General features: G+C 44.6%; 1 protein-coding gene across 4 annotated transcripts in view; it reads left to right on the top strand.

Annotated features, from left to right (window-relative positions):
* STIL (STIL centriolar assembly protein) overlaps window positions 1–24,967 on the top strand; it is a 110,378-nt gene that overhangs the window by 32,393 nt on the left and 53,018 nt on the right. For all 4 annotated transcript variants that reach the window (XM_033916276.1, XM_033916275.1, XM_033916278.1 and 1 more), the window contains 4 exons: window positions 5,693–5,840; window positions 9,910–10,019; window positions 18,345–18,459; window positions 21,026–22,087. In XM_033916276.1, the coding sequence (XP_033772167.1) occupies window positions 5,693–5,840; window positions 9,910–10,019; window positions 18,345–18,459; window positions 21,026–22,087 (1,435 nt within the window). The remainder of the gene's footprint in view (window positions 1–5,692; window positions 5,841–9,909; window positions 10,020–18,344; window positions 18,460–21,025; window positions 22,088–24,967) is intronic.

Consider the following 24,967-nt stretch of genomic DNA (forward strand, 5'->3'; position numbering starts at 1 on the left):
TCTGGGGAGGCGCCGAATCTTCCGCCTCTACGTTCTACGGCCTCGAGTCCTATCTGCTCTTTGGAGGCTTCTGGGGATCAGTATTCTCACAGGCGAGCTCGATTCCCATCCAGACATTGAGAGGGGCATCGATCCAGACACTCTTCGAGGCATTCCTCTCGGCACTCGACCGTCTCTCCTCAGAAGAAATTGCCTCGTATGGGGTACTCTGCTTCGGCTGGGTCTCCTCCTCCGGGACCGGAGTTCGAGGACCCCGAAGTCTTTTACTCTCCCTGTTGTTCGCAGGCCTCGGTAGAGCCCGAGGCCTCGACTTCTTGTCCTTCTCGAAGACCGGTGCTGGCGGACCAACTGTCTTTTTCCTCGTTTCTAAGGCAGATGGCGGATGACCTGGACATTACTCTCGATTCTGGTTTTCGATACGCCAAGGAGTACCTCGATACCATGCACTTGCCTCATCCCCCAGCTGAGTCCTTATGCCTGCCGCTGAACAAGCTCCTTGACCAGACCTTCATGAGGTGTTTTGAGTCTCCTTACTCTATTCCGGCGGTCCCTGGAAAATTGGATGCTCGGTACCGCACGGTGCATCATAAGGGCTTCGAGGGACCTCAGCTTTCACATCAGTCCCTCCTGGTCGAATCCGCTCAAGCGGTCTCATCCGGCCCAGGTGTATGCTTCGGTGCCTCCGGGCCGCGAGGGCAGAACCATGGATAAGTTTGGACGACGCATCTATCAGAATTCTATGATGGCGTCCCGAGTTCTAAATTATAATTTCCACTTTGACACCTATTTGGAATTTTTTCTTCCTGTGCTTCGGAAGTTCACGCCCTACATCGAGTCCCAGGCTCGTTTTGAGTTTGAGGAGGTGGTTGCTTCGCTGTCCCAGCTTCGTCTTCAGTTGATGCAATCTTCCTATGATGCCTTAGAGCTCTCGGCCCGGGCGGCAGCCTGCTCTGTGGCGATGCGCCGTTTGGCCTGGTTGCGGACCATTGACATGGACCCGAATCTTCAGGACCGCCTGGCGAACGTCCTGTGTGCTGGGGCGGATCTTTTTGACGAATCCATCGAGACGGTCACGAAGAAATTGTCTGATCATGAAAAATCCTTTCAGTCCATTCTTCGGCCGAAGCCTAAGCCTCAGCAGTCTCGACCCTCTCGACCGCCATTAATCTATCGGCGGCGTTATCAGCCGAGGCAAGCTCCGCCTGCGAGGCAATCTGCGTAGCGGCAGCCTCCTCAGAAAGCTCAGCAAAAGCCTCAGCCGTCTACTGTCCCCAAGGCTCCTCAGCCTTCTTGACTGTCTCTTCGAGGGCATAACCAGCCTCGTTCTGCCTCCCCCTGTTTTTCCCATCGGGGGTGCCTCCATCTTTTTTTATCATCGCTGGGAGGCGATAACCACCGACCTCTGGGTCCTTACTATCATCAGGGAGGGATACTCTCTTCAATTCCATCGGGTTCCTCCGGACCACCCTCCAAGAGAGTATCCTTCCAACTTGACTCAGACCCCCTTCTTCTTCGGGAAGCTCATGTGTTGCTCTGGCTTCGGGCCGTCGAGCCGGTCCCGGGGGACCAACTAAACCAAGGGTTTTACTCCCGGTACTTCCTTGTTCCAAAGAAGACGGGCAACCTGCGACCCATTCTGGATCTCAGGGTCCTCAACAAATTCCTTGTCAAAGAGAAATTTCGCATGCTGACCCTTGCTTCTCTCTACCCCCTTATCGAGCAGAACGACTGGTTATGCTCTCTGGATCTCAAGGAGGCCTACACTCACATTCCCATTCATCCGGCCTCTCGCAAATTCCTCAGATTTCGGGTGGGACAACTGCATCTGCAGTATCGAGTGCTTCCATTCGGCCTGTCCTCGTCTCCCAGAGTCTTCACAAAGTGTCTGGTAGTGGTGGCCGCTGCACTCCGGAACCAGGGTCTTCAGGTTTTTCCATACCTCGACGACTGGCTCATCAAGGCCCCCTCGGCCTCGGGGGTCATCTCGGCGACCCTGTCCACGATTCTGTTCCTGCAAAGTTTGGGCTTCGAGATCAACTTTCCCAAATCTCATCTACAGCCTTCCCAGTCGCTCCCCTTCATCGGGGCGGTCCTGGATACCATTCGTCTCAGAGCATTCCTACCTCCACAGCGCATGGATGCTCTTCTTCATCTCTGCCAGTCTGTGTCTTCTCGCCAGTCCATCTCAGCGAGACACATGATGGTCCTCCTGGGCCACATGGCCTCTACAGTTCATGTGACGCCGTTTGCCAGACTCCATCTCAGAATTCCTCAGTGGACCCTAGCGTCTCAATGGACTCAGGTGTCGGATCCGTTGACTCGACACATCATCGTCACTCCTGCTCTTCAGCAGTCTCTACTTTGGTGGATGACCTCTTCGAATCTATCCAGAGGTTTGCTGTTTCACACTCCTCCCCACCAGAAAGTTCTCACAACCGATTCCTCGACCTATGCCTGGGGAGCGCATCTGGATGGTCTTCGCACTCAGGGATTCTGGACCAGTGCGGACCGACTCCATCAAATCAATCTTCTGGAGCTCAGAGCCATCTTCAATGCTCTTCAAGCTTTTCAACATCTGCTTCGCGACATGATGGTCCTCATTCGCACAGACAATCAGGTCGCCATGTATTATGTCAACAAGCAGGGGGGCACGGGCTCGGCCTCCCTCTGCCAGGAAGCGATCAGAGTCTGGGATTGGGCGGTTCGCCACAACGCCTTCCTCAAAGCTGTCTACATTCAGGGGAAGGACAATGTCCTGGCAGACAACTTGAGTCGTCTGCTCCAGCCTCACGAATGGACACTCCATTCCACACCCCTTCATCAGGTCTTTGCTCAGTGGGGAACGCCTCAGATAGACCTCTTTGCGGCTCCCCACAACTTCAAGCTGCCTCAATTTTGCTCCAGGATCTACTCTCCTCATCGCTTCGAGGCGGATGCTTTTCTGCTGGATTGGGGGAATCACTTTCTGTATGCGTTTCCTCCGTTTCCTCTCATTCAAAAGACTCTGGTCAAGCTGAGGTCCGACCATGCCACCATGATTCTGATAGCTCCTCGGTGGCCCCGACAGCCTTGGTTCTCCCTTCTACTTCAACTCAGCAGCAGGAAGACGTTCCTTCTTCCAGTATTTCCTTCACTGCTTACTCAGCATCAGGGGTCTCTACTTCATCCCAACCTGCAGTCTCTCCACCTGACAGCTTGGTTCCTCTCAACGTAGCGCCTCACCAGTTTTCCCAGGCAGTGAGGGATGTCTTGGAGGCTTCCAGGAAGCCTGCTACTCGTCAATGCTACTCCCAAAAATGGACTAGATTTTCTTCATGGTGTATTTCCAATTCTAAGGAGCCTCAGCGAGCCTCCCTATCGTCTGTGTTGGACTATCTTCTACACCTTTCTCAAGTCTACATCTATACGAGTCCACCTGAGTGCTATTGCGGCTTTCCATCAGCCTCTACAAGGGAAACCTCTCTCTGCTCATCCTGTGGTTTCCAGATTTATGAAAGGACTTTTCCATGTCAATCCTCCTCTCAAACCTCCTCCAGTGGTTTGGGATCTCAATGTTGTTCTTTCTCAGCTTATGAAACCTCCTTTTGAATCTCTGAGAAAGGCTCCTCTAAAGTTTCTCACTTGGAAAGTGGTTTTTCTGGTGGCCTTCACATCTGCTCGCAGGGTCAGTGAGCTTCAGGCCTTGGTGGCGGACCCACCTTTCACAGTATTCCATCATGACAAGGTGGTCCTCCGCACTCATCCTAAATTCCTGCCTAAAGTGGTCTCTGAATTTCATCTCAACCAATCCATTGTACTTCCAGTGTTTTTTCCTAAGCCTCATTCTCATCCTGGAGAATCAGCCCTTCACACTCTGGACTGTAAACGTGCTTTGGCTTTCTACTTGGATCGCACCAAACCACACAGAACTGTTCCTCAACTTTTCATCTCCTTTGATCCAAACAAGTTGGGACGTCCTGTATCGAAGCGCATCATCTCCAACTGGATGGCGGCTTGTATCTCTTTCTGCTATGCCCAGGCTGGGTTATCCCTTCCCTATAGGGTCACAGCCCATAAGGTCAGAGCAATGGCAGCCTCTGTAGCCTTCCTCAGATCGACACCGATTGAGGAGATTTGTAAGGCTGCCACTTGGTCCTCGGTTCATACATTCACCTCTCATTATTGTCTGGATACTTTCTCCAGAAGGGATGGACAGTTTGGCCAAACAGTGTTACAAAATTTATTCTCCTAAGTTGCCAACTCTCCCACCATCCCATTGAGGTTAGCTTGGGATAAAGCAATGGTACTTACCGTAACAGTTGTTATCCAGGGACAGCAGGCAGCTATTCTCACGTCCCACCCACCTCCCCTGGGTTGGCTTCTCTGCTAGCTACCTGAACTGAGGAGACACGCCCGGAGCATCGGGCGGGAAGGTACTGGCGCGTGCGCGGTGCGGGCATCTCGAAACTTCTGAGTTTCTTCAAGCAAGACATGCTTGTGAGACGTCCGTATCGGGGCTCTGTCGGATGACATCACCCACTAGTGAGAATAGCTGCCTGCTGTCCCTGGATAACAACTGTTACGGTAAGTAACATTGCTTTGCAGCCTATGGGGAAAATCAGGAGGGGCGGGGGTCTGAGAACTACAAATTTAAAGGCTTATGGGGCCATATTGGGCATTTCCTACCTCTAAAAACACTTTCCCTGAATATTTTCTGTTTTTATACAGATCTCCTGAGCTATTTTTAGTGCCAGAAGAAAGACCTAATGGAAAATTTATTTCTTGAAACAGCTCAGGATGGTTACCTTCATCTCGGAGAATTGTAAAAGTATTGTTTTGAAAAATTATTTCTTGAAAAGAGATTTCCTGTTTTGTGGGCAGAAATTACAAATGTTTCCAGACTTGTGTAGAGCTACCCAATATAAACGGAAACAATTTCTTCAATATAAATCTTGAGTGTTATCATTGAGAGCAACTTTTTTCCTAAAATTTCTTGCCAAAGGTATGGTTACTTACTTGAATAATTCATATGCCTTTTTTGAACCTGATCAGTTGGAAAGATTCCTGTTAGCTAGGGAGAAGGATGTTCAAACTAAAACTTAAAATAAGATATTTACAAGCATTTTCTTTTTATTTCTCTTTTTGGTTAAATATGTTTAAGAAAGCTCTCCTTTTCTCCCTCAATGTGGACTTATTGCTTTAGAATACCGTATGTATTATAAACTGTTTATATTCAAATAAATAAATAAAATTTTAAAAAAAGAAATCGCTGCCTCTCTGCCATTACTAGTTGTCTTGAGGATTGAGCCTTGTTGCATCGTTAGTTAAAGTTGGTTCAAGCTCCCAGCAAAACCAGTCACAGCATGGAAGCAGGGATCCTATTGGAGGACTTCAGAGCTGTGGGCTGGACAAGCCTGGTGTAGTATCTTGTATTCCCGCACTGAAACATATTTTGGAAATTGGCAGAATAAAATTGCTTGTAAGGACATGTCCAGAAGCTTCTCTTGACGGTCTAGAGATCTTGTTAAGCCTTTGCTACCCTGCTATTTCTGGTCTCTTTTAACAGATTTCAGTTTATTGCTGTCTTACCTCTGTTATATATGGGCAAACAGTATCTATTCTTAGTTTCAAAAGAACCTGTTAGTTTTATTTAGGTTTTAATCCAAAATGGTACTTTCTATCAAAAGCTTCTTTTTTTTTTTTCTTTCAATAGGGTGCTTTCAGAATCTGGTCATTTCCTCATAGTTCTGTATTCGCTAACACACAGGGAGCCTGAATTTTATGAGTGTCTTCTTTGCAGTGGATATAAAGAGTTAGACACTCAGCTATTAACCAGCAATGAAGCAGTACATCTTTTCCAAGTAAGTAGCTCCTATATAATGCATATTACTATTAATTATTTCTATAGCGCTACCAGATGCACACAGCACTGTACAGAGTCACAAAGAGAAAGAAAACAGTCCCTGCTCAAAAGAGCTTACAATCTAAACAGGCAAGACAGACAAACAAGATGTCATGGATACAGCTAAGGGAAACTGTTTCCCGCCAGGTGGCTGAGTAGGGATTGGATGCGTGAGGTGAAGCAGAACATAATGGGTGGGAGTCTCGGGCCTCCGAGGAACCGTGTGTTTCCCTGTCCCTCGGAGGCAACTTCCTCCCACACTCCCCTTTATATCTAGGGTTCACTCGGGGGATTTGGGGGTTCAGGGATGTTGCAGCGGTGGTAATCCCGAGCTACAAGGTTTTGGCTCATCGGAAGATGAGCTGGTATTAGTGAGCTCAGTTGAGTGGTGATGCAGCAGGTCAGGTGACTCTGAAAAGGGAGCATGGAGGTCCATGCCTACTCCCCCCTAGGTTCATCATCGTTCTGGTAATGATACCCTTTTTGATAATGTCCAACATTCCGTTCACCTTCTTTGAGGCCGCTGCACATTGTGCCGCTGGCTTCATCGTTGTATCCACCAATACTCCCAAGTCTTTTTCTAGGTTGCCCTCCCCCAGTGCCCTCCCTCCCTTCGTATAGCTATACATCGGGTTCCCTTTCCCTATGTGCAAGACTTTACATTTCTCTACATTGAAGCTCATCTGCCATCTTTTTGCCCACTCACCCAGCTTGTTCAGGTCATTTTGTAGATCTTTGCATTCCTCAACAGTTCTGACCCTACTGGAAAGTTTTGTGTCGTCTGCTAATTTAATAACTTCGCACTTCGTCCCTGTTTCCAGGTCATTAATGAATATATTGAACAGCAACTGTCCCAGCACTGACCTTTGGGACACCACTCGTGACCCCTTTCCAGTCAGAGTAGTGTCCCTTTACTCCTACCCTCTGCTTCCTGTCCACCAGCCAATTTTTGACCCATCACTTCCACCCCATGACTCCACATCTTCTTTAGTAGGCACTCATGGGGTACCTTGTCGAAGGCTTTTTGGAAGTCAATAGGGTCACCTTTGTCCAGTTGTTCACTTATCCCCTCAAAGAAATGCAGTAGGTTCATTTGGCATGATCTTCCTTTACAGAAACCATGCTGGCTTGTTCTCAACAGATTATCTTTTTCTATGTGCTCACTGATACTGTCCTTGATGAATGATTGGGCCATCTTCCCTGGAACTGAGGTTAAGCTCACCGGTCTATAGTTCCCCAGGTCGCCTCTCGATCCTTTTTTGAAGATTGGTGTAACATTTGCTATCCTCCAGTCCTCCGGGATTACCCCTGTTCTCAAGGATAGATTACAAATCTGCCGCAGTAACTCTGCTGTTTCGTCTCTGAGCTCTTTCAGTATTCTCGGGTGGATTCCGTCTGTGCCCGGAGATTTGACAGTTTTTAATCTATCTGCTTGAGCACGTCTTTGAGGCTTACCTCCATGTATGATAATTTTCCCTCTTGATCCCCCTTGAATATTTTTTCCGGTTCAGGCACGTTGGATGTGTCTTCTCTTGTAAAGACTGATGAGAAGAACGTGTTTAGTCTGTCAGCCACCTCTTTTTCCTCCTTCACCACTCCCTTCCTGTCTCCCTCATCCAAAGGTCCCACCTCCTCCCTCGCCGGCTGCTTTCCTTTCACATATCGGAAGAATGGTTTAAAATTTTGTGCTTCCTTAGCTAGTCTCTCTTCGTATTCTTTCTTTGCTTTTTTGACCACTCGGTGACATTCTTTTTGTTGCTTCCTGTGCTCCTTCCAATTTTCATCAGTTTTGTCTTTTTTCCACTTCCGAAATGATTTTTTCTTGTCTCCTATCACTTCCTTTACTTCATTGGTTATCCATGCTAGGATTTTTGTATGATTCTTCTTGCATCCTTTTCTAAATCGGGGTATATACATGTTTTGCGCCTCATTTACCATGTCTTTGAATAAAGACCAGGCTTTCTCCACAGTCTGTGGCGGATCCTCTTCATCTTCTCCTCTCCGACGACCTTCTAACTCAGGGTCCCATTCCAATGTTCGATCCAGGTCTCTTGTCTTATGGCTTGGCTCTTGAAAGGGGTCGCCTAGGTAAGAAGGGGTATTCAGATAGTGATCTCAACTCTCTTGGGGTCCCGGAGGCTTTCCACCTCTTGGGCTTATGTGAGGGTTTGGTGTCTATTTGAGGAGTGGTGTGATGCGCGTGGAGTAGTCTCTTTTCGCACTTCCCTGCCTAACATCTTAGAGTTCTTGCAGGATGGCCTGGATAGGGGACTGGCTTGGTCTTCCCTCTGGGTTCAGCTTGTGGCCTTGTCAACCTTTCGGGGGTTATTGAAAGATCAGCATTTAACTACCATTCCTGATGTGATTTGCTTCTTGCGGCAGCCAAGTTGCTCAAGCATCCTGTACGACCCTCTGTTCCATCTTGGGATCTGAATCTGGTTCTGTCAGTTCTAGTGCGGCTGATCTAGACTCGCCCCTTGTACAAGATGGGGGATTTGGAGCCACCAATGAAGACTGCCCCTCTCTCTCCCCCCTCTTCTTGCTTGCTTCATTGGGTTATGTTAAAGATTCTGCGTGATTACGCAATACAAATGCACAGTTGGACAAAATTTTGCCAGGAGCATAAGCTCTCATACCATATTTACAACTGCTTTCAGCTTGAACCACCATCCTTCCTCTTTTCCTATGCCTACCTATGCTGAAAGCTGTTTCTGGTATTTCCCCATTTTACAAAATCTGCATGTCTGAAATTCAGTATAGCAGACCCTCAATATTCATGGGGGTTAGGGGCAGAGCCTGCCCTTACCCACCCCGCCTCCCTCCTGTGTCCCAGATCTTCCACAGACCTTACCTGGTGGTCTAGTGTTGATGCGGGGCAGGATTGATCATCCTACGCTCCTGCCCCATGCAGAGCTATCATCAAAATGTTTTGAGACTAGAACAGGAACTCACGGCACCATTTTGATGATGGTCCTGCAAGGGGCAGGAGCATAGGATGATCGATCCTGCACCATGTGGATTCGGAGGAGTTACTGTACTTTGAGTTTTGTGCATCTGCACTTTGTTTTTGTTCTTATATCAAACCATATCATGTGATCACTATTGCCTAGGTGAGAACCCAGCCAAATTTTAGAAATAGTTCCTCCATTTGTGAACACTAGATCCAGAGTTGCCCCTTCCCTGGTAAGTTCTGTCACCATTTGTCTGAGCAAATCACTTTGACAGGTATCCACAGTCTCTCAGCTTTTTTCCTATTCTGCTGACATGACATTCCAATCCACATCAGGCAAGTTGAAATCTCTCAGCAATAATGCCTCCCCTTTCATTCCAAGCTTATGGTTTTCTTTGATCATATCCTTGTCCAGCTTCTCCATTTGTGCCCAGAGTCCATGTGACTACAAGGGTAACGGTCTTCTTTGCTAAGGAAAGAGGAACACCGCACAGATAATTGATTTTGGAAACAATTTTTTTAATGATGACACCACAGAAAACAGCGAAATACATAACCCGTCATCCATTGTTTTCTCCCCCACCCCCCTCCCCAGTAAAGCAAGACAAAAGGCAACAAACCAAAGCAAAGTGATTATCTTCTGATGCCCTTTCTATTCTTTCCTAGTGCAATTTTCAGTAGCTATTTACTGTTATGAAGTACTATTAGAAAACACCATTCTATGTGCATGTGAAAGTGTGCATATTTCACAGTGCACATGCTTAATTCTGAAGGCATTCATGGGACAATGAAAGGCAAAACCATATATGGTTGTGTTCTCAAAACTATATGTATGTTTGCTAGAAAAAGCTTTCTGTAAAAGACAGTGTAAATTTAATAGGAATGTCATTCTTTGGAAGTTTTGGAATGGAATGTGCATGTATACTTTTAAGAACTGGTGCAAAATCCATGAGGAGAACTACCTACCTGTATCTTTTGCATTAAAGTCAACAGTTTTTGAAAATTATACTTCAAATGTATATACCTCTGTAGAGAGCTTTTTGTATACTTTCTGTATATATTTATGATCTTGTTTCAGAATGTTGAACCATCAGACAGACAGCCTTTCCTGTTTGAGCTAAGTGCAGAGAACCACAATGCCGAAATGGTCTTTTTCAATGAGGCTTCCAAAAATGCTTCTGTCAGAATGTAAGTATAAACATTTATACTCTTCACTCATAACAAAGATATGGAGTTGAGAAATAGCGTAGTGGTTGAAATAGCAGGCTACGTTAACCACTCTTACCACAATCTGTGGCAACACGTTCCAGAGCTTAACTATACTTTGAGTGAAAAAATATTTCCTCCTATTGGTTTTAAAAGTATTGCCCTGTAACTTCAAGTATCCCCTAGTCTTTGTAATTTTTGACAGAGTTAAAAATCGATCCATCCATTCTACATCACTCAAGAATTTGTAGACTTCAATCATACCTTCCCTAAACCGTCTCTTTTCCAAGCTTAAGAGCCTTAACCATTTTAGTCTTTCCTCGTACAAGAGGAATTCCATCCCCTTTATCATCTTGGCAGTGATGAGGGTATTTCTCTGAGAAAGGGGGATGGGGCAACCCCCCATGTGTGCAACACCCTTTATTTAATACATCTGGGAGAATTAGGAGGGCAATAAAAAGGGATGTTAGGGAAGATTTATGAGAGGGCTAGAACACATTATCCCAGGACAAGCAGGCAGCATATTCTCTACATGTGGGTGACGTCACCGACGGAGCCCCCTAGCGGACGTTTTCGCAAGCACATTTGCTTGAAGACCTTCAAGCTTGCGATTGGCCCGCACATGCCCCTCCTGCCTGGTCTAGGGCATGTGTCTCCTCAGCGTGGCCTCAGTTCAATGTTTTCTGTGGAGCCAGAAGCACTGCTCCCTTGCTACGCGCAATCTCATTGTCCTTCTTGCACCGCGGCTTTCTTTTTTCTTTTTGTTTAAGTCGCTGTGCTCGCGTCTTTGTTATTTCCTTTCGTGTTTTTTCGACCGAGCCTCCGGTCTTGGTCTGGCCGCGGCTGTCCTTTTGCATATGTCCCGGCCTCGCTCCAGGTTCAAAAACTGTACTAAGTGCAACCGGGTTATCTCCATCACCGATCACCATCATTGGTGTGTAGAGTGCCTGGGTGCGGAGCACTGCGCTAAGTCGTGTCCGCTTTGTGCGACTTTGCAACCGCGTGCTCTTCGTCGGAGAGTGGCCAAGATTCTTCAACTCTTTGGCCCTATGGATCCGGCGGGACATGCCTAGAGCTCGGCCCCGGCATCGAGGACCTCGGCCTCGAAGTCCCCCTCAACCTCGAAGACCCCGGCCTCGGTTCCTCCTACTACCCTGGCCTTGGGTAAGTTTCCTCTTGCCTCCTCAGGTGTACCGGCGAGGACATGCTTAAGGCTATCCTTACCTCGCAGCTTTCCTCGGTGGTGAGCCAACTGGTCCCGACCTCGGTCTTGACCCAGCCCCCGTCTGACCAGCCTGAGCATACTTGGCTTGATCCTTGGGGTCGCACACGTAAGTCTTGCAGGATTCCCTCGAGCGATTCTTTGTCCCCGGATTCGGGGCCTGTGACTTTCCGGGGTCCCGTAACGGGATCCCGTTTTTCCCCAGCGACTTTATCGAGGTTCGCTCCTCCTGAAAGGTTGCGGTCTTCCCCGCCTTTTCGAGGAAGGTCTCCGACCACAAAACCCTCCAAGCACACCCTTGTCCTTGAACTGGACTCTACCGTGCATTCTCCCTCGAGGCACCGGGCTGCCTCCCGAGGATCTTCTTTGAAGCCAGCGGAAGAATTTTCCTTTGCCCCGTTTTCTCCGGGGCTCCTCATGATGGTCCCTTGGACTCTGGGGTCCTCTCCAACCCATTTTGTGCGGGGTCATTCCTTGGCGCCTCCGAGGCGCTTTAGCTGAGCCTCCTCGATTTCCCATTCTTGGGACTCCGAGGCTCCGGCGTGCTACTCGAGGGAGATTTCTCCCTCTTTCTCTGTTGCCCCGATATCTCGTTCGGGATCTTTTCCTGAAGATGAGTCTTCTTCTCAAAACTCTTCCTTCACTCGTTTCATTGCTGACATGGGCAAGGCTTTGAACCTGGACCTCCAATCGGAGTCCCGTTATACCCAGGAATTCCTGGCGGAGATGGTGAAGCGCTCCGCTTGCCTTTGCACCAGGTTCTCCGGCAAATTTTCCTGCGGAACCTAGAGACCCCTTATGCGATCCCGGCTATTCCCTCCAAGTGGAGTCCTGCTACCGGACAATTCCAATTAAGGGATTCGAGAATTCTCAGCTTTCTCACCAATCCCTGGTGGTTGAGTCTTCCTTAAAGTCCAACCCCTTGAAGGTGTACGCTGCCGTCCCGCCGGGGCGGGAGGGCCGTGCGATGGACAAGTTTGGTCGCCGTCTTTATCAAAACTCGATGATGACGAACTGTGCCTTCAACTATAGCTTTATCTTTATGTTCTATCTCCAGTTCTGTGTGGAAGCCTTCCACTCGTTCCAGGGGGACGTGCCAGATTCTCGTCGTCAGGAGTTTTCGTCTCCTCGAAGAGACTCCCAGCTCCGGCTCTATATGTTCCAGGTGGCCTATGACGCCTTCAAGTTGTCCTCGAGAGTCACGGCTTTTGCGATCGCCATGCGTTGACTCGCTTGGCTCAGAATTGTTGATATGAAACCGAATCTCCAGGATCGTCTAGCCAGTCTCCCTTGTGTAGGTAATGAGCTATTTGATGATTCCATCGAGGCGGCCACTAAGCACCTCTCAGAGCACGAACGGTCTTTCGCCTCTCTAGTGCGCCTTAAGCCAAAGACCCCTCCGGCCCGGCAGTACAAAATCCCTCTCCAGAAGTATCCACAGAAAACTACTCCTGTGTTCTCTCGGCCTCCTTTGAAGCAGCAGCAGCGACAAGCTAAGGTCCAGCTGCTGGCTCTGGCAAAGCCTGGGCCGTCTTTTTGACAATTCCGGTATGAGCCCTCGGGCTCCCTTCATTCTGGAGACTTCTCCCCTTCTTATTGGGGGGTGTCTCCATCATTTCTACACACAGTGGGAAAGCCTTACCACCGACAGTTGGGTCCTTTCCATCATCCGGGAGGGGTACTCCCTTCACTTCAGTCACGTACCCCCAGACCTTCCTCCAAAAGAGTTTCCTTCGGGCCGGTCTCAGCTGCCCCTCCTTCTACAAGAAGCTCGGGCCCTTCTACGCCTCTGGGCGGTCGAGGAGGTTCCTCTGGACCAGTGGAATACGGGGTTCTACTCCCGGTATTTTCTGGTGCCCAAGAAGACGGTAATCTGCGTCCAATCTTGAACCTCCATGCTCTGAACAAGTTTCTGGTCAGGGAACGGTTCAGAATGCTCACCCTCCCTACTCTGTACCCCCTCTTAGACGAGGGGGACTGGCTGTGCTCACTGGACCTCAAAGAGGTGTACACGAACATTCCAATACACCCGGCCTCTCGCCGATATCTGAGATTCCGGGTGGGGGATCTCCATCTCCAGTATCGTGTTCTTCTCTTCGGCCTGGTGGCCTCTCCAAGGGTTTTCACGAAATGCCTGATTGTGGTAGCTGTGGCCCTGTGTCTCCGCGGCCTGCAGGTATTTCCCTACCTACTGGTTGATCAAAGCGTCCTCTCGTCAAGAAGTTCTGCGAGCGACGAATCATACCATCTTGCTCCTTCAGAGTCTCGGCTTCGAGGTGAACTTCCCTAAGTCTTACCTCTGTCCGTCCCAGTCTCTAGAGTTCATTGGAATGGTCCTGGACACAGTTTGTCTCCACTCCTTCTTGCCTCGGCCTTGGCAGGAGGCCCTTGTTCATTTATGCCAGAGGGTGGCCTATCTGTCCTCGGCCTCGCCTCGGCTCGGCTCCTGATGGTCTTCCTTGATCACATGGCCTCTACGGTTCACGTGACTCCTTTTGCCAGACTTCACCTCCGTATTCCTCGGTGGACTCTTACATCCCAATGGAACCAGGATCGGGATCCTCTCTCTCGACGCATTGTCGTGACTTCCTTTGTTGAGGAAGTCTCTCAGTTGGTGGATGCTCTCTTCCAATCTTTCCAGAGGTTTTCTGTTTCATGCTCCTCCTCCACAAAAGGTCTTCACGACGGTCTCGTCGGCCTATGCTTGGGGGGCTCATCTGGACGGTCTTCGCACTCAGGTCCACTGCCGACCGTCTTTGTCATATCAATCTGCTGGAGCTTCGGGCGATTTTTCCTCACCCTGAAGGCTTTTTGTCACCTGCTTCGCGACCAAGTAGTGCTGATTCGCACGGACAAACAGGTCACCATGTATTATATCAACAAACAGGGGGGGAACGGAGGTCCCTATCCCTGTGCCGAGAGGCGATGCGGCTCTGGGAATGGGCCATCTGCCGCAACATGTACATTTAGGGCCAGCACAATTGCCTGGCGGACAGGTTGAGGCGTCTTCTGCAACCTCATGAGTGGTCCATCCATTCCGTGACTCTGCATCAGGTGTTTGCTCGTTGGGGGGCTCCGGATGTCGATCTGTTCGTGTCCCCCCTCAATCACAAGTTGCCCCGCTTCTGCTCCAGGGTTTATACCCCTCTCAGACTCGAGGCGGATGCTTATCTACTGGATTGAACAGACCTGTTTCTGTATGTGTTCCCTCCATTCCCTCTGATTCTGAAGACTCTCGTCAGGCTCGTCCACGCACACCACCATGATTCTAATAGCTCCTCGGTGGCCTCGACAGCCGTGGTTCTCCCTTCTGTTGCAACTCAGTTCCATGGATCCTCTTCTTCTGCCTGTTTTTCCTTCTCTGCTTACGCAGAGTCGGGGTTCGCTGCTTCATCCCAACATTCAGTCTCTGCACTTGACGGCTTGGTTCCTCGAAACTTAATGCCCTCGTTCCATTTGTCCCAGCCTATGCTGGATGTCCTGGAGGCATCTCGAAAGGAGCCCACTCGCCAATGTTACCATCAGAAGTAGACCCGTTTTTCTTCCTGGTGTGCTACTCAACAGCAGGAGCCGCTGTCTGCCTCCTTATCTGCTGTCCTGGACTATCTGTTACACTTATCTGGCGCTGGTCTCAAGTCCTCATCGGTTCGAGTTCACCTTAGTGCCATTGCTGCTTTTCATCAGCCGATTGACGGGAAGCCTATCTCTGTTCATCCTGTGGTTTCCCGCTTCATGAAAGGCCTCCACATTCATCCGCCCCTTAAGCCTCCCCCTGTGGTTTGGGATCTTAACGTGGTCCTTGCTCGCTTAATGAAACCCCCTTTCGAGCCGCTGGCGCGGGCTCACTTGAAGTTTCTTACTTGGAAGGTTGTGTTTCTTATCGCTCACACTTCTGTCCGTCGAGTCGGTGAACTTCAAGCCTTGGTAGCGGACCCTCCTTTCACTGTCTTCCATCAAAGTTGTTTCTGCATTTCACATCAACCAATCCATTGTTCTTCCTGTGTTTTTCCTGAAGCCCTATTCTTACCCTGGAGAAGCAGCTCTGTATTCTCTTGATTGTAAGCGTGTGCTGGCCTTCTACTTGAAGCGCACTGCTCCTCATCATTCTGCTCTCCAGCTGTTCCTCTCTTTCGACCCTAATCACTTGGGTCGCTCTGTTTCTAAGCAGACCATTTCTAACTGGTTGGCCGCTTGTATCTCTTTCTGTTACGCTCAGGCTGGCCTCTCCCTGCCGGGTTGAGTCACAGGCCACAAGGTCCAAGCGATGGCGGCGTCTGTTGCTTTCTTCCACTCGACTCCCATTGAGGAAATCTGTAAGGCTGCCACTTGGTCCTCGGTTCATACTTTCACCTCTCACTACTGTCTGGATGCTTTCTCCAGGCGTGATGGCCATTTTGGCCAGTCAGTTTTTCAAAATCTATTCTCCTAAATTGCCAACTCTCCCTCCATCCCATTATAGTTAGCTTGGAGGTCACCCACATGTAGAGAACATGCTGCCTGCTTGTCCTGGGATAAAGCACAGTTACTTACCGTAACAGGTGTTATCCAGGGACAGCAGGCAGATATTCTCGCAACCCACCCACCTTCCCGTGGTTGGCTTCTTTGTTTGCTATCTGAACTGACGCATGCCCTAGACCGGGCGGGAGGGGCACGCGCGCATTCATGGGCCAATCGCAAGCTTGAAGGTCTTCAAGCAAGTCTGCTTACGAAAACATCCGCTAGGGGGCTCCATCGGTGACGTCACCCACGTGTAGAGAATATCTGCCTGCTGTCCCTGGATAACACCTGTTACGGTAAGTAACTGTGCTTTATGGCATTATCTCACTTCCTGTACTGGTCCTGTGTCTTGAAAGGGAATTATAATAATTTTAAAAATATTTGATGGCCATTGATAAGTTATTGCAATGATTAGACACCATTTTCCACTGAAAATACATTTATACATAGTGGGGAGGGGGGATGGTATAAATTTTTATTAAAGATTCATTCAGTAGATAAGAATATAATATTTGAGGGAAGAGTGGATGGGGGAATAAATTTATGTATTTACGATGATGATATTATAAAGAATGTCAAGTGATGTACAAGTTTTAACTGATATATTATTGTATACTTGATGTAAGGTGTAAAAATGAGTAAAGAATTTGAAAGGAAAGAAAAGTCATGTACTATATTTGCTATATGAACTTTTGTTCCCCTGTATATTGTTAAACTGTTTTTAGAATTGTGCATCGCCTTGAATATATGATTTGGGTGATCAATCAAATTTTACTATCCTACCCTATGTTGTGTTTGCTTTGTCTGTGTTAGGTCTTTTAATGTACAAAAACAACAACGAAGGAGACTAGATGGTGCTTGATCCTTTTATTTACTATCAGACTTGACACGATTGTATTTCGGCCCTAAAAGACCTGACTCTGGAGTCTTGCAGTTAAATCATAAAACAATAGATATATTGTTCCTAGTGTTCTGAAATCAGTTCTCTTGAAAAACACCAAGCAGATAGCTGACGAGTGCAACGAAACAGCAAACAAATGAAATTTGTACAATGCTATGAATCTTTTTTTTTCCCCCAATTCTTTATTCATTTTTAATAAACTTACAATAAGTGTAACAGCATTTATAGCATTTTAAACTCAAATGCAACACTTAATATTCTGTTAAAACACCATATCATAATTTATTCCCCCTCCCCCCCAATCAATTACATTCTTAAAATTCAAGAAAATCTACCATAAACCCCATTCCTATATACCTTTATTTAATGCTATGAATCTTATGATTAGCGTTTAATCAAATTTTTAATAAACTATTTAGTTCTCTGGGGCAGGAAAATGGCCAATGCTGGTGTGAACTAAAAAATAAAATAAAAAATAGCCAAATGCTGAATTTTAATAGCCAGGAACAAACAATTCTCTAGGCTTTTCTTTTCTCATGGATTTGAGAAAAAACTACATAGCTGGAATCAGAATCCTTACTAGTATCTATGGCATCCTGTTTGTCTTGTCTGTTTAGATTGTAAGCTCCTTTGAGTAGGGATTGTCTTCATGGCACTGTACATTGCTACATACGTCTGGTAGCGCTATAGAAATAATAGTGCTATAGTAGTAGTAGTTGCTTAAATCAACAAGAAACTTTTTTCTTGCAACAGGAAAAGAAAATGTTTGCTTTCTATGCTTTTTCATGACCAAAAGCATTATTGGCTAATGTCGGCATACTAGGTAGAGTATATGATCTTCATCCACTATTGGATTCTACATTTTGTGACACATTCCATGTTTAAAAAGAAAAGTAGGACGTTTAATAGTTTAGCCCATAGCTTCTGCTGTTCTGGTCATTTTAGAATGCCTCTGGAGGGGAGAGTGTGGCGTAGTGGTTAGAGCTCCAGCCTCAGCACCCTGAGGTTGTGGGTTCAAACCCTGCGCTGTGACCCTTGGCAAGTCACTTAATCCTCTACTGCCTCAGGTAGGACAGATAGGGAAAATGCTTGAAGTACCTGTATGGAAACCGCTTTGAGTGTGGTTGTATAACTACAAAAAGGCAGTACACTTCTCCCTCAGTATTCACGATTTCAGCAATCGCGGTTTCAATTATTCATGGTTTTTTGCTTGCTGGCTCCTACCCCCTCCCCCCCCCCCCAAAAAAATAAATTGTCAGCTTGCATTGAGAAATCGCTGATTCCAAGCATTTACAGAGAGAAACACTGATTCCCAGCACTTTCTTCACTGTGTTTTGCCTTTTCTTCAGGAACAGGCCAGGTCTCCCACCATGTTATTCATGGTTTTCACCATATTCACGATGGTTTTTAATAGAAAACGGCGAATAATATAAAGTTATTCACGGTTTTTCTGTATTTGTGGTTCTGTTAATCCCCTATCACTGTGAATTCGGAGGGAGAAGTGTATACAAAAGTCCCAATACCTTCTATCAGCAAGTCCTACTGAAGCTTCTGCCTGCAAAATGTTTTACTTTACTAAACCTGTAGCCCAAAGTCTCGAGTGTTGTGAAAACCCAATAGATCTTTACTAAACCACCATATATAGCAGGATATTTGGATTTTTTCATATTTGTTGTTCATATCCTAGTGTTCATCAGAGCTCCTCCCCAAATAAATTATCTGTGAGTGATCATGATTCTGGTGTGGAAGATGAAGATTTTTCACCAAGGCCAACTCCTAGCCCTCACCCATCAGCTCAACAGGTAATGTATAAACCAATCAACCAGTGATGAAAGACCTAATATACCTTTTTGTCCTGTAAGCTGGCATTTGCCCTCAGTACATAATCTTGTGACTTGTGTAGAATCCATGAGTGTGGGATGCTTTCATTGTTTTATCCTTATTGAATTGTCCTTTCTTCCCATCGTTTCCCTAAAATGAAGCAATATGCATCAATAAATAAACTTCTAAATTTTGCAGGATGTTTATCAAAATCATCTGTTTATAATGGATTTGTGCATAGAATGGTTATGTTCTTCTACCATTTCTGGAAATGACAATGTTTATAAAACATAGGATCCATTTCTTGGTTGAACATCTTTTGCAACATATGTATATTGACTTTCTTAAAGATAGTGAATATGTAATGTGTTTAATGAAGGCTTAGGTGCTGTTTACATGTATGAAAAGCTGATTTATATGTTAATTAGCATATGTGTATAGGTAGCAATCTTACAAAAGGCAGCACATAGATTTACAGGAGACATATTTTAGTTATCCTTTGCAGCACATTTATATTGCTGTCTAATTATGAAACCTGTGTACAGACAGTCTTTTTTTTTTTTTAAGTTCTTTATTCATTTTTTCATCTTACAACAAGTATCAGAAAATAACAATTGAACTTATACAATATCACTTGAATATCTATCTTATCATTTTCATTAGTAAAAATAAAACCCTCCTACCCAACCCTGTTATTACTCATGTAATTATATATATATATATATAATATTTTTTTTTCTATTAATCCAACCCATCAGTATATAATTAAAGTCCCTCCCCCCCACCCTTCCCTGTACAATTATACAATTAGGGAAAAATGATATTTTACTCCTTACAAAATTCTATTAATGGTCTCCAAACCTCCTGAGATTTATTAAAATTTTCTTTCTGCAAGGCTCAACATTCTTTCCATTTTATACACACCAAAAACTTTAATTTAATCTATTCCAGTTTTTCCAATTAAATATAATCTCTTGTCATAATAAGTAATAGCTTATTATTCTTTGCAGAAATTTGACTTTTCTTCCTCATTGACATTCCAAATAGTATAGTATCATAGGACAAAGCCACAGGATTTTCTAACAAACAATTTATTTGACCCCAAATCAACTTCCAAAAAGCCAAAATGAATGGACAATAGATTGATAAATGATCTAAAGTCCCTGCTTCGAGATGACAATGCCAACATTTATTTGATTTAGAGCTATCTAACTTTTGTAAACGAACAGTTGTCCAGAAAGCTCGGTGCAACAGAAAAAAAAACAAGTTTGTCTCATAGATGCTGGCATTGTACAACTCATCCTCCAAGACCAAATTCATGGCCATTGAGTTGCAGTAATTTGATGCCTTATCTCAATGTTCCAAATATCCCTGAGGCCAGTTTTTGGTTTTTTTATTCATAAATTCAGATATTAATTTATACCACTGTATGGCCTGGTGTCCCAGGAAGTCCACCTGAAAGCACAAGAACTCTAAACCATAATGGTTATTAAGATTTTTCCATTCAGGAAACCCTGTCTGAATGGCCTGCTTCAGTTGCAACCATCTATAACTTTGTGTTTATTAAGACCAAATTTATGTTGCAGTTGTAAAAATCAAGCAGTTTACTATTAGTTATAACATCGTCCAGAATTCTTATACCTGCCAATACCCAATACTTCCAGATGACCTTAGATCTGCCTATTTGAATCTTGGAGTTAAGCCATATAGTTTGATTTGTTGTTTTATTTATAGGAATAGGTGTTAAAATTATTCACAAACCTTAAAGTTTTCCATGTATCTGCTAACATTCTGTTTTCTTTATATATCCTAGGCATTTTGATACTAAGAACATGGTTTAATCTCAGAGGAAAAATGAGTCGCCATTCCAACCATAACCAGTCTGGAATATTTTCAGTGGGCTCTGGGAGGACCCAATATATACCTTGGCACATAATTTACCCACCCTTTCCTAAATGGCTTTTGCAAAGACACTAAAGCAATTCTAGCAATTTTACCACGCCAAACAAATTTTGTGAGAATACTATTTAACTTTTATAAAAAGACCCCTGAAAAAAATTGGTATCATACCCATTTGGTAACAAACCATCATTTTAATCGTTTGGACTCTCTCCCACCAAGCTAAATGTAAAGGATTCCATTGCTCACACATTTCTATAACCTTCTGTAAAAGATTTTTCATTCACTTTCATTGTTTCTTCCATTGTATTTTTATCCAAATTCCTAAATATTTTATTCCATCTTCCTTCCAAATAAAGGAAAATGACTCAAACAAACCTTTTGTACAATGTACATTAAGATTCAATTTTTGTATCTAATGGATGCATATAGTTCTATTTATATCCATAAACCTATAAGTATGCTGCTCTTCTAAATGTCTTCTAAAAAGTATGCCGCTCAAATATACATGTTTCTTTGGTACACATATATGTTGGTTTTTGGTGATAGGTCTTAGACATTTGTTTCCTTGCCTAGACTTTTTCACTAATTTTACAAATGCAGAAGATACTTAAACTGCCTGTTTTTGGTTTTTTTTTTTTAAATTAGATTTCTAGGATTCAGCCATCTGTTCCTGAACTTTCCTTTATCTGTGATGGCAGCTTTGCATCAAAAACTGTCCCTGAGCACCTAGAGACTATAAATAGTAAAAATCCACTTACTTTAGTTCCCCAATGTGGTAGAAAGACTAATGCATCAAAAAATCTATGCAACCAAAACCAGCACTGTGACCATGAACCTCAAAGCATGAGCACCGCAGTTATAACTTCTAAAGTGAAAGGACTCTCAAATCCAATAAACCCCAAAATAACAGCTATGAAACCTGTAAGAGGAAAACAGACTCCACTACATGCACCTAATCCTCATTGGAAAGTCGGGCCCCAGGTGAGAAAAAATAGTGGTTCTTCATCTTCATCACCTCAGAGTGGATCCTCACCTGATACTTCTGTGTACCAACCCAGATTGTCATCTGATAAACTTGGTTCAAACCATGTTACAGACATCCAGGGAAAGGCTCCTCCCACATTAAGGAGATCATCCGTATCAAATTCTAAGCTTCCAGCGATTTCACCACAGTCTCACCCACACAGTATCACACTTCCACTCCAGAATCCTACAACAGAAATGGAGATGTTGGTTCCTCACATACCAACTTGCCATTCTCCCCATGTTTGTGGCTGTTTACAAAATCATGGACACATCCAGTACAGTGCAACAAATGCTTGGCAAGGAATAAGCAAAATGGGGTCTCCTAATAATCTAGAAAGACATTGTGAAGTTTCTTCGGACAATGCATATTCTGCTTTTCAGCAAAACTTGGCATGTCAAAATATGTGCTGTAGACAAATGTGTACTACAAGTAGCCCAATAAACCAAGGGTGCCATGGAATACTAGAAACCTGTTCTCCTCCGACTGGTAGTCTATCGCCAGGAAAGAGACTCTCTTCCCAGGTTAACCCTTGTAATTTGCAGTCTTATGCAGCATACCCAACGTGTACACATACGCCTACATCTATAGGAGGGCTGGATAATGGAATGATGGGATTATCTGCTGATGCCTACAGGCTGTTGGTAGAACAGGACAGACAACTAAAAATGCTTCAAGCTCAGGTAGGTAAGCTCTTTTTTATTGAGTATATTCAACAATGTTGCTGCATGAAATTAATAGTACTTATTTTAAATAAGTATATCAATATGCTCTGGACAGGGTATGACTTCATGTCATGTAGCCAAACATACTTTTTTTTTCTTTTTTTGAGCTAATCGGTCTGGAGCAAAATTAAGTTTTTAAAAATACTTGTTGCTAGGCCAGACCATACAATGGGTTGTACCCCTTCCTAACCAGCTGTTAGTGGGCCACGAATGAGGGGAGAGGTGGGTAATTTTGGATTCAGTGTTGTCATTTAAGCCTCAGGTTAAGGCAGTTGTGTCACAGGCATTTTTCAAACTCTGTCTATTATGTAGACTAAGAGATTATTTGTCAGTTGACAATTTTGAGACCAATATTAGTGTGTTGTTGACCCCAGTATTTGATTATTGGAACACGCTGTATCTTGGTTTACTGAAGTGTGTGGTCCAGGCTTTAAAGGTTGTTCAGAACACTGCTGCATGTATTATCGTGCGAGTGTAGAATTTGACCATGTCACCCCGATTTTATAGGATCTGCACTGGCTGCCTATTCAATTTAAGGTTTTGTGTTTAATGTTTAAGCTTGTGCGTGAAGATGGTCTGTCTGTTGTGAAATCTTTATTGCGTTTTTTATCAACCTTCATGAGCGTTAAGGTCAATGAACAGGATGTGTTTAGATGTGCAATCTTTGAGCATGGTGAAACTTTCTGGCCACCGCAAAACTATATTGGTGGTATAGAGGCCAATGTTGTGGAATGTGTTGCCCTTTGAGATAAGGCAGACGTCTGGTATTTTGCAGTTCAGGAAAATGGTTAAAACTAGGTTATTTGAGCAAATGTTTTTCTCGTAATCTGTTTTCAGAGGTTTTTTTTAAAGTTTTGAACGAAGTTTGTAGAATTAGTCTGTGATAAATGATTACTGCTATTCTTTTAATTTTGTTTAAGCTTTTTATGTTTTATATTTTTTTATGTTTCTAATGATATGTTGTAGCTTTGTAAGTGCTTTTATTATGTATGTTATGTTGTTACCCGCTTAGAATTGTAGGATATGCGGGCTATAAATTTTTAAATAAAATAAATAAATAAATTATGGGTTCTATCCACCACTGTGGTTCCCAGGCAGAGCCCAAAAGGCTTTCTGGCTTTCTTTATTCCCTTGGACCTTGATTAGGAAAATAGTTTATCCCAAAAGCTAAAAAAATTCCATATTTTTGGTAACAGCTCCTCTAATCTGGAATTCATTACCAGCTGACCTAAGGGGGGGGGGAAACTTAGATAATAAGTTCAAAGGGGCTTTGAAAAGTTTCCTTTTTAAAGATGCCTTTGAGCTATAATCCTACTCACTCATGCATCCCAATTTTAGTTTGCTCCCAATTTGTGCCTTAAACACCATGAATTCTAAATTTCTTTCCCCCCTCCTTTAGTAGTTTTTACCCTTTTTACGTATACTTAACTTATTGTAGTTCTTCCTTCTCCAATCTTGTTTACCGTACATCTGTTTATTGTTCTTGTCAGTTGTTGCAACATTTGTCCTTAAAAGATTACATGTACTCCCTGTTTTTTTACTGTACATCACCTAGAAATTATGATAGGTGATTAATCAAAATTTTAATAAACTTGAAACTTGGATGAGGAGCTGGTAACCAGTCTGGAGATGGGATGTGACGTCTCAAAAAAAGGGTTGTTTCTAGCCAGTTCTGAACCTGTAGAGAGTCTGCCGGCCACAACGTTCCACACTTCTGGACTGAGACCTTGTGCTTTGTGATTGCCTCTATTGGAACAGAGGTGTTCCTTACCTCCCTATAGTAGAGGTTATTATAAAGAACAAAATTACAGATTGTATTCATGGATTTAGTCAAGGGAAATCTTGCCTCACCATTCTATTGTATTTCTTTGAAGGGGTGAATGAACATGTGGATAAAGGTGAGCTGGTTAATATTGTGTATCTGGATTTTCAAAAGGAATTTGACAAAGTACCTCATAAAAGACCTTAGGAAATTAGAAGTCATGGGATAGGAGATAATGTCCTATTATAGATTAAGAACTGGTTAAAAGATAGACAACAGAGTAGGGTTAAATGGTCAATATTTATCCTTCCCAACAACACAAGTATGGTGAAATTCAACTAACTGATATATAACTCAAGCCACCCGAAACGTGCTAGGTACTAAACATAAAGCGTTTAATTCAACATACTCAGACAAGCTTATTCAAAAACTTAGAGGAGGAAAAAGCCTCAGAACCCAACCCTTATTACTCAGAAGATGTGGCTAAAGGTATCAAGGTTACTAACCACACTGACATAAAAAAAACCTCCTCTGTCAATGAAAAAAGCTGTCTGCGGTACAGAATTGAAATAACAAGATTAAAAAAACCGTTTATCTCTTGTGAAAGATCAGCACACCAACGATGGCAAGCATTTCATGATTCATGCTGCCTCAGGGTGTAAAATCGCCAATCGATCCTGTTTAATAGAACGCAAAAGTAGTTCTCCTTGCACTCCAATGAGAATAGTGGGGTTCCACAGGGGTCCGTGCTGCTAGTGAGAATTAAATTTGCTGAGGACACAATGTTGTTCAAAATTGTTAAATTTACAAGAGAACTTTGAGAGAGTGGGCATCAAAATGGTATCCCAGGATGCACCGGGAAGAGGTCCTAAGGCTCTGATTGGCCTGGGTGCCTAACGCCCCCCCCTATGGGAGAGTCCTTAGGCACCAAGGCCAACCAGAGCCTTAGGCCTCTCTCGGGGAAGGCCTCCTGCCAGTCTTCAAAAAAAAAAATGTGCACAGGGGGGTATGAGCTTGAGCAGAGGAGATTCTGAGCTGACTCCCCCAGATCACCAGGGCCTTTCTTTGGGTACTTG

The sequence above is a fragment of the Geotrypetes seraphini genome, chromosome 12 (assembly GCF_902459505.1).
Source record: "Geotrypetes seraphini chromosome 12, aGeoSer1.1, whole genome shotgun sequence".
NCBI lineage: Eukaryota > Metazoa > Chordata > Amphibia > Gymnophiona > Dermophiidae > Geotrypetes > Geotrypetes seraphini.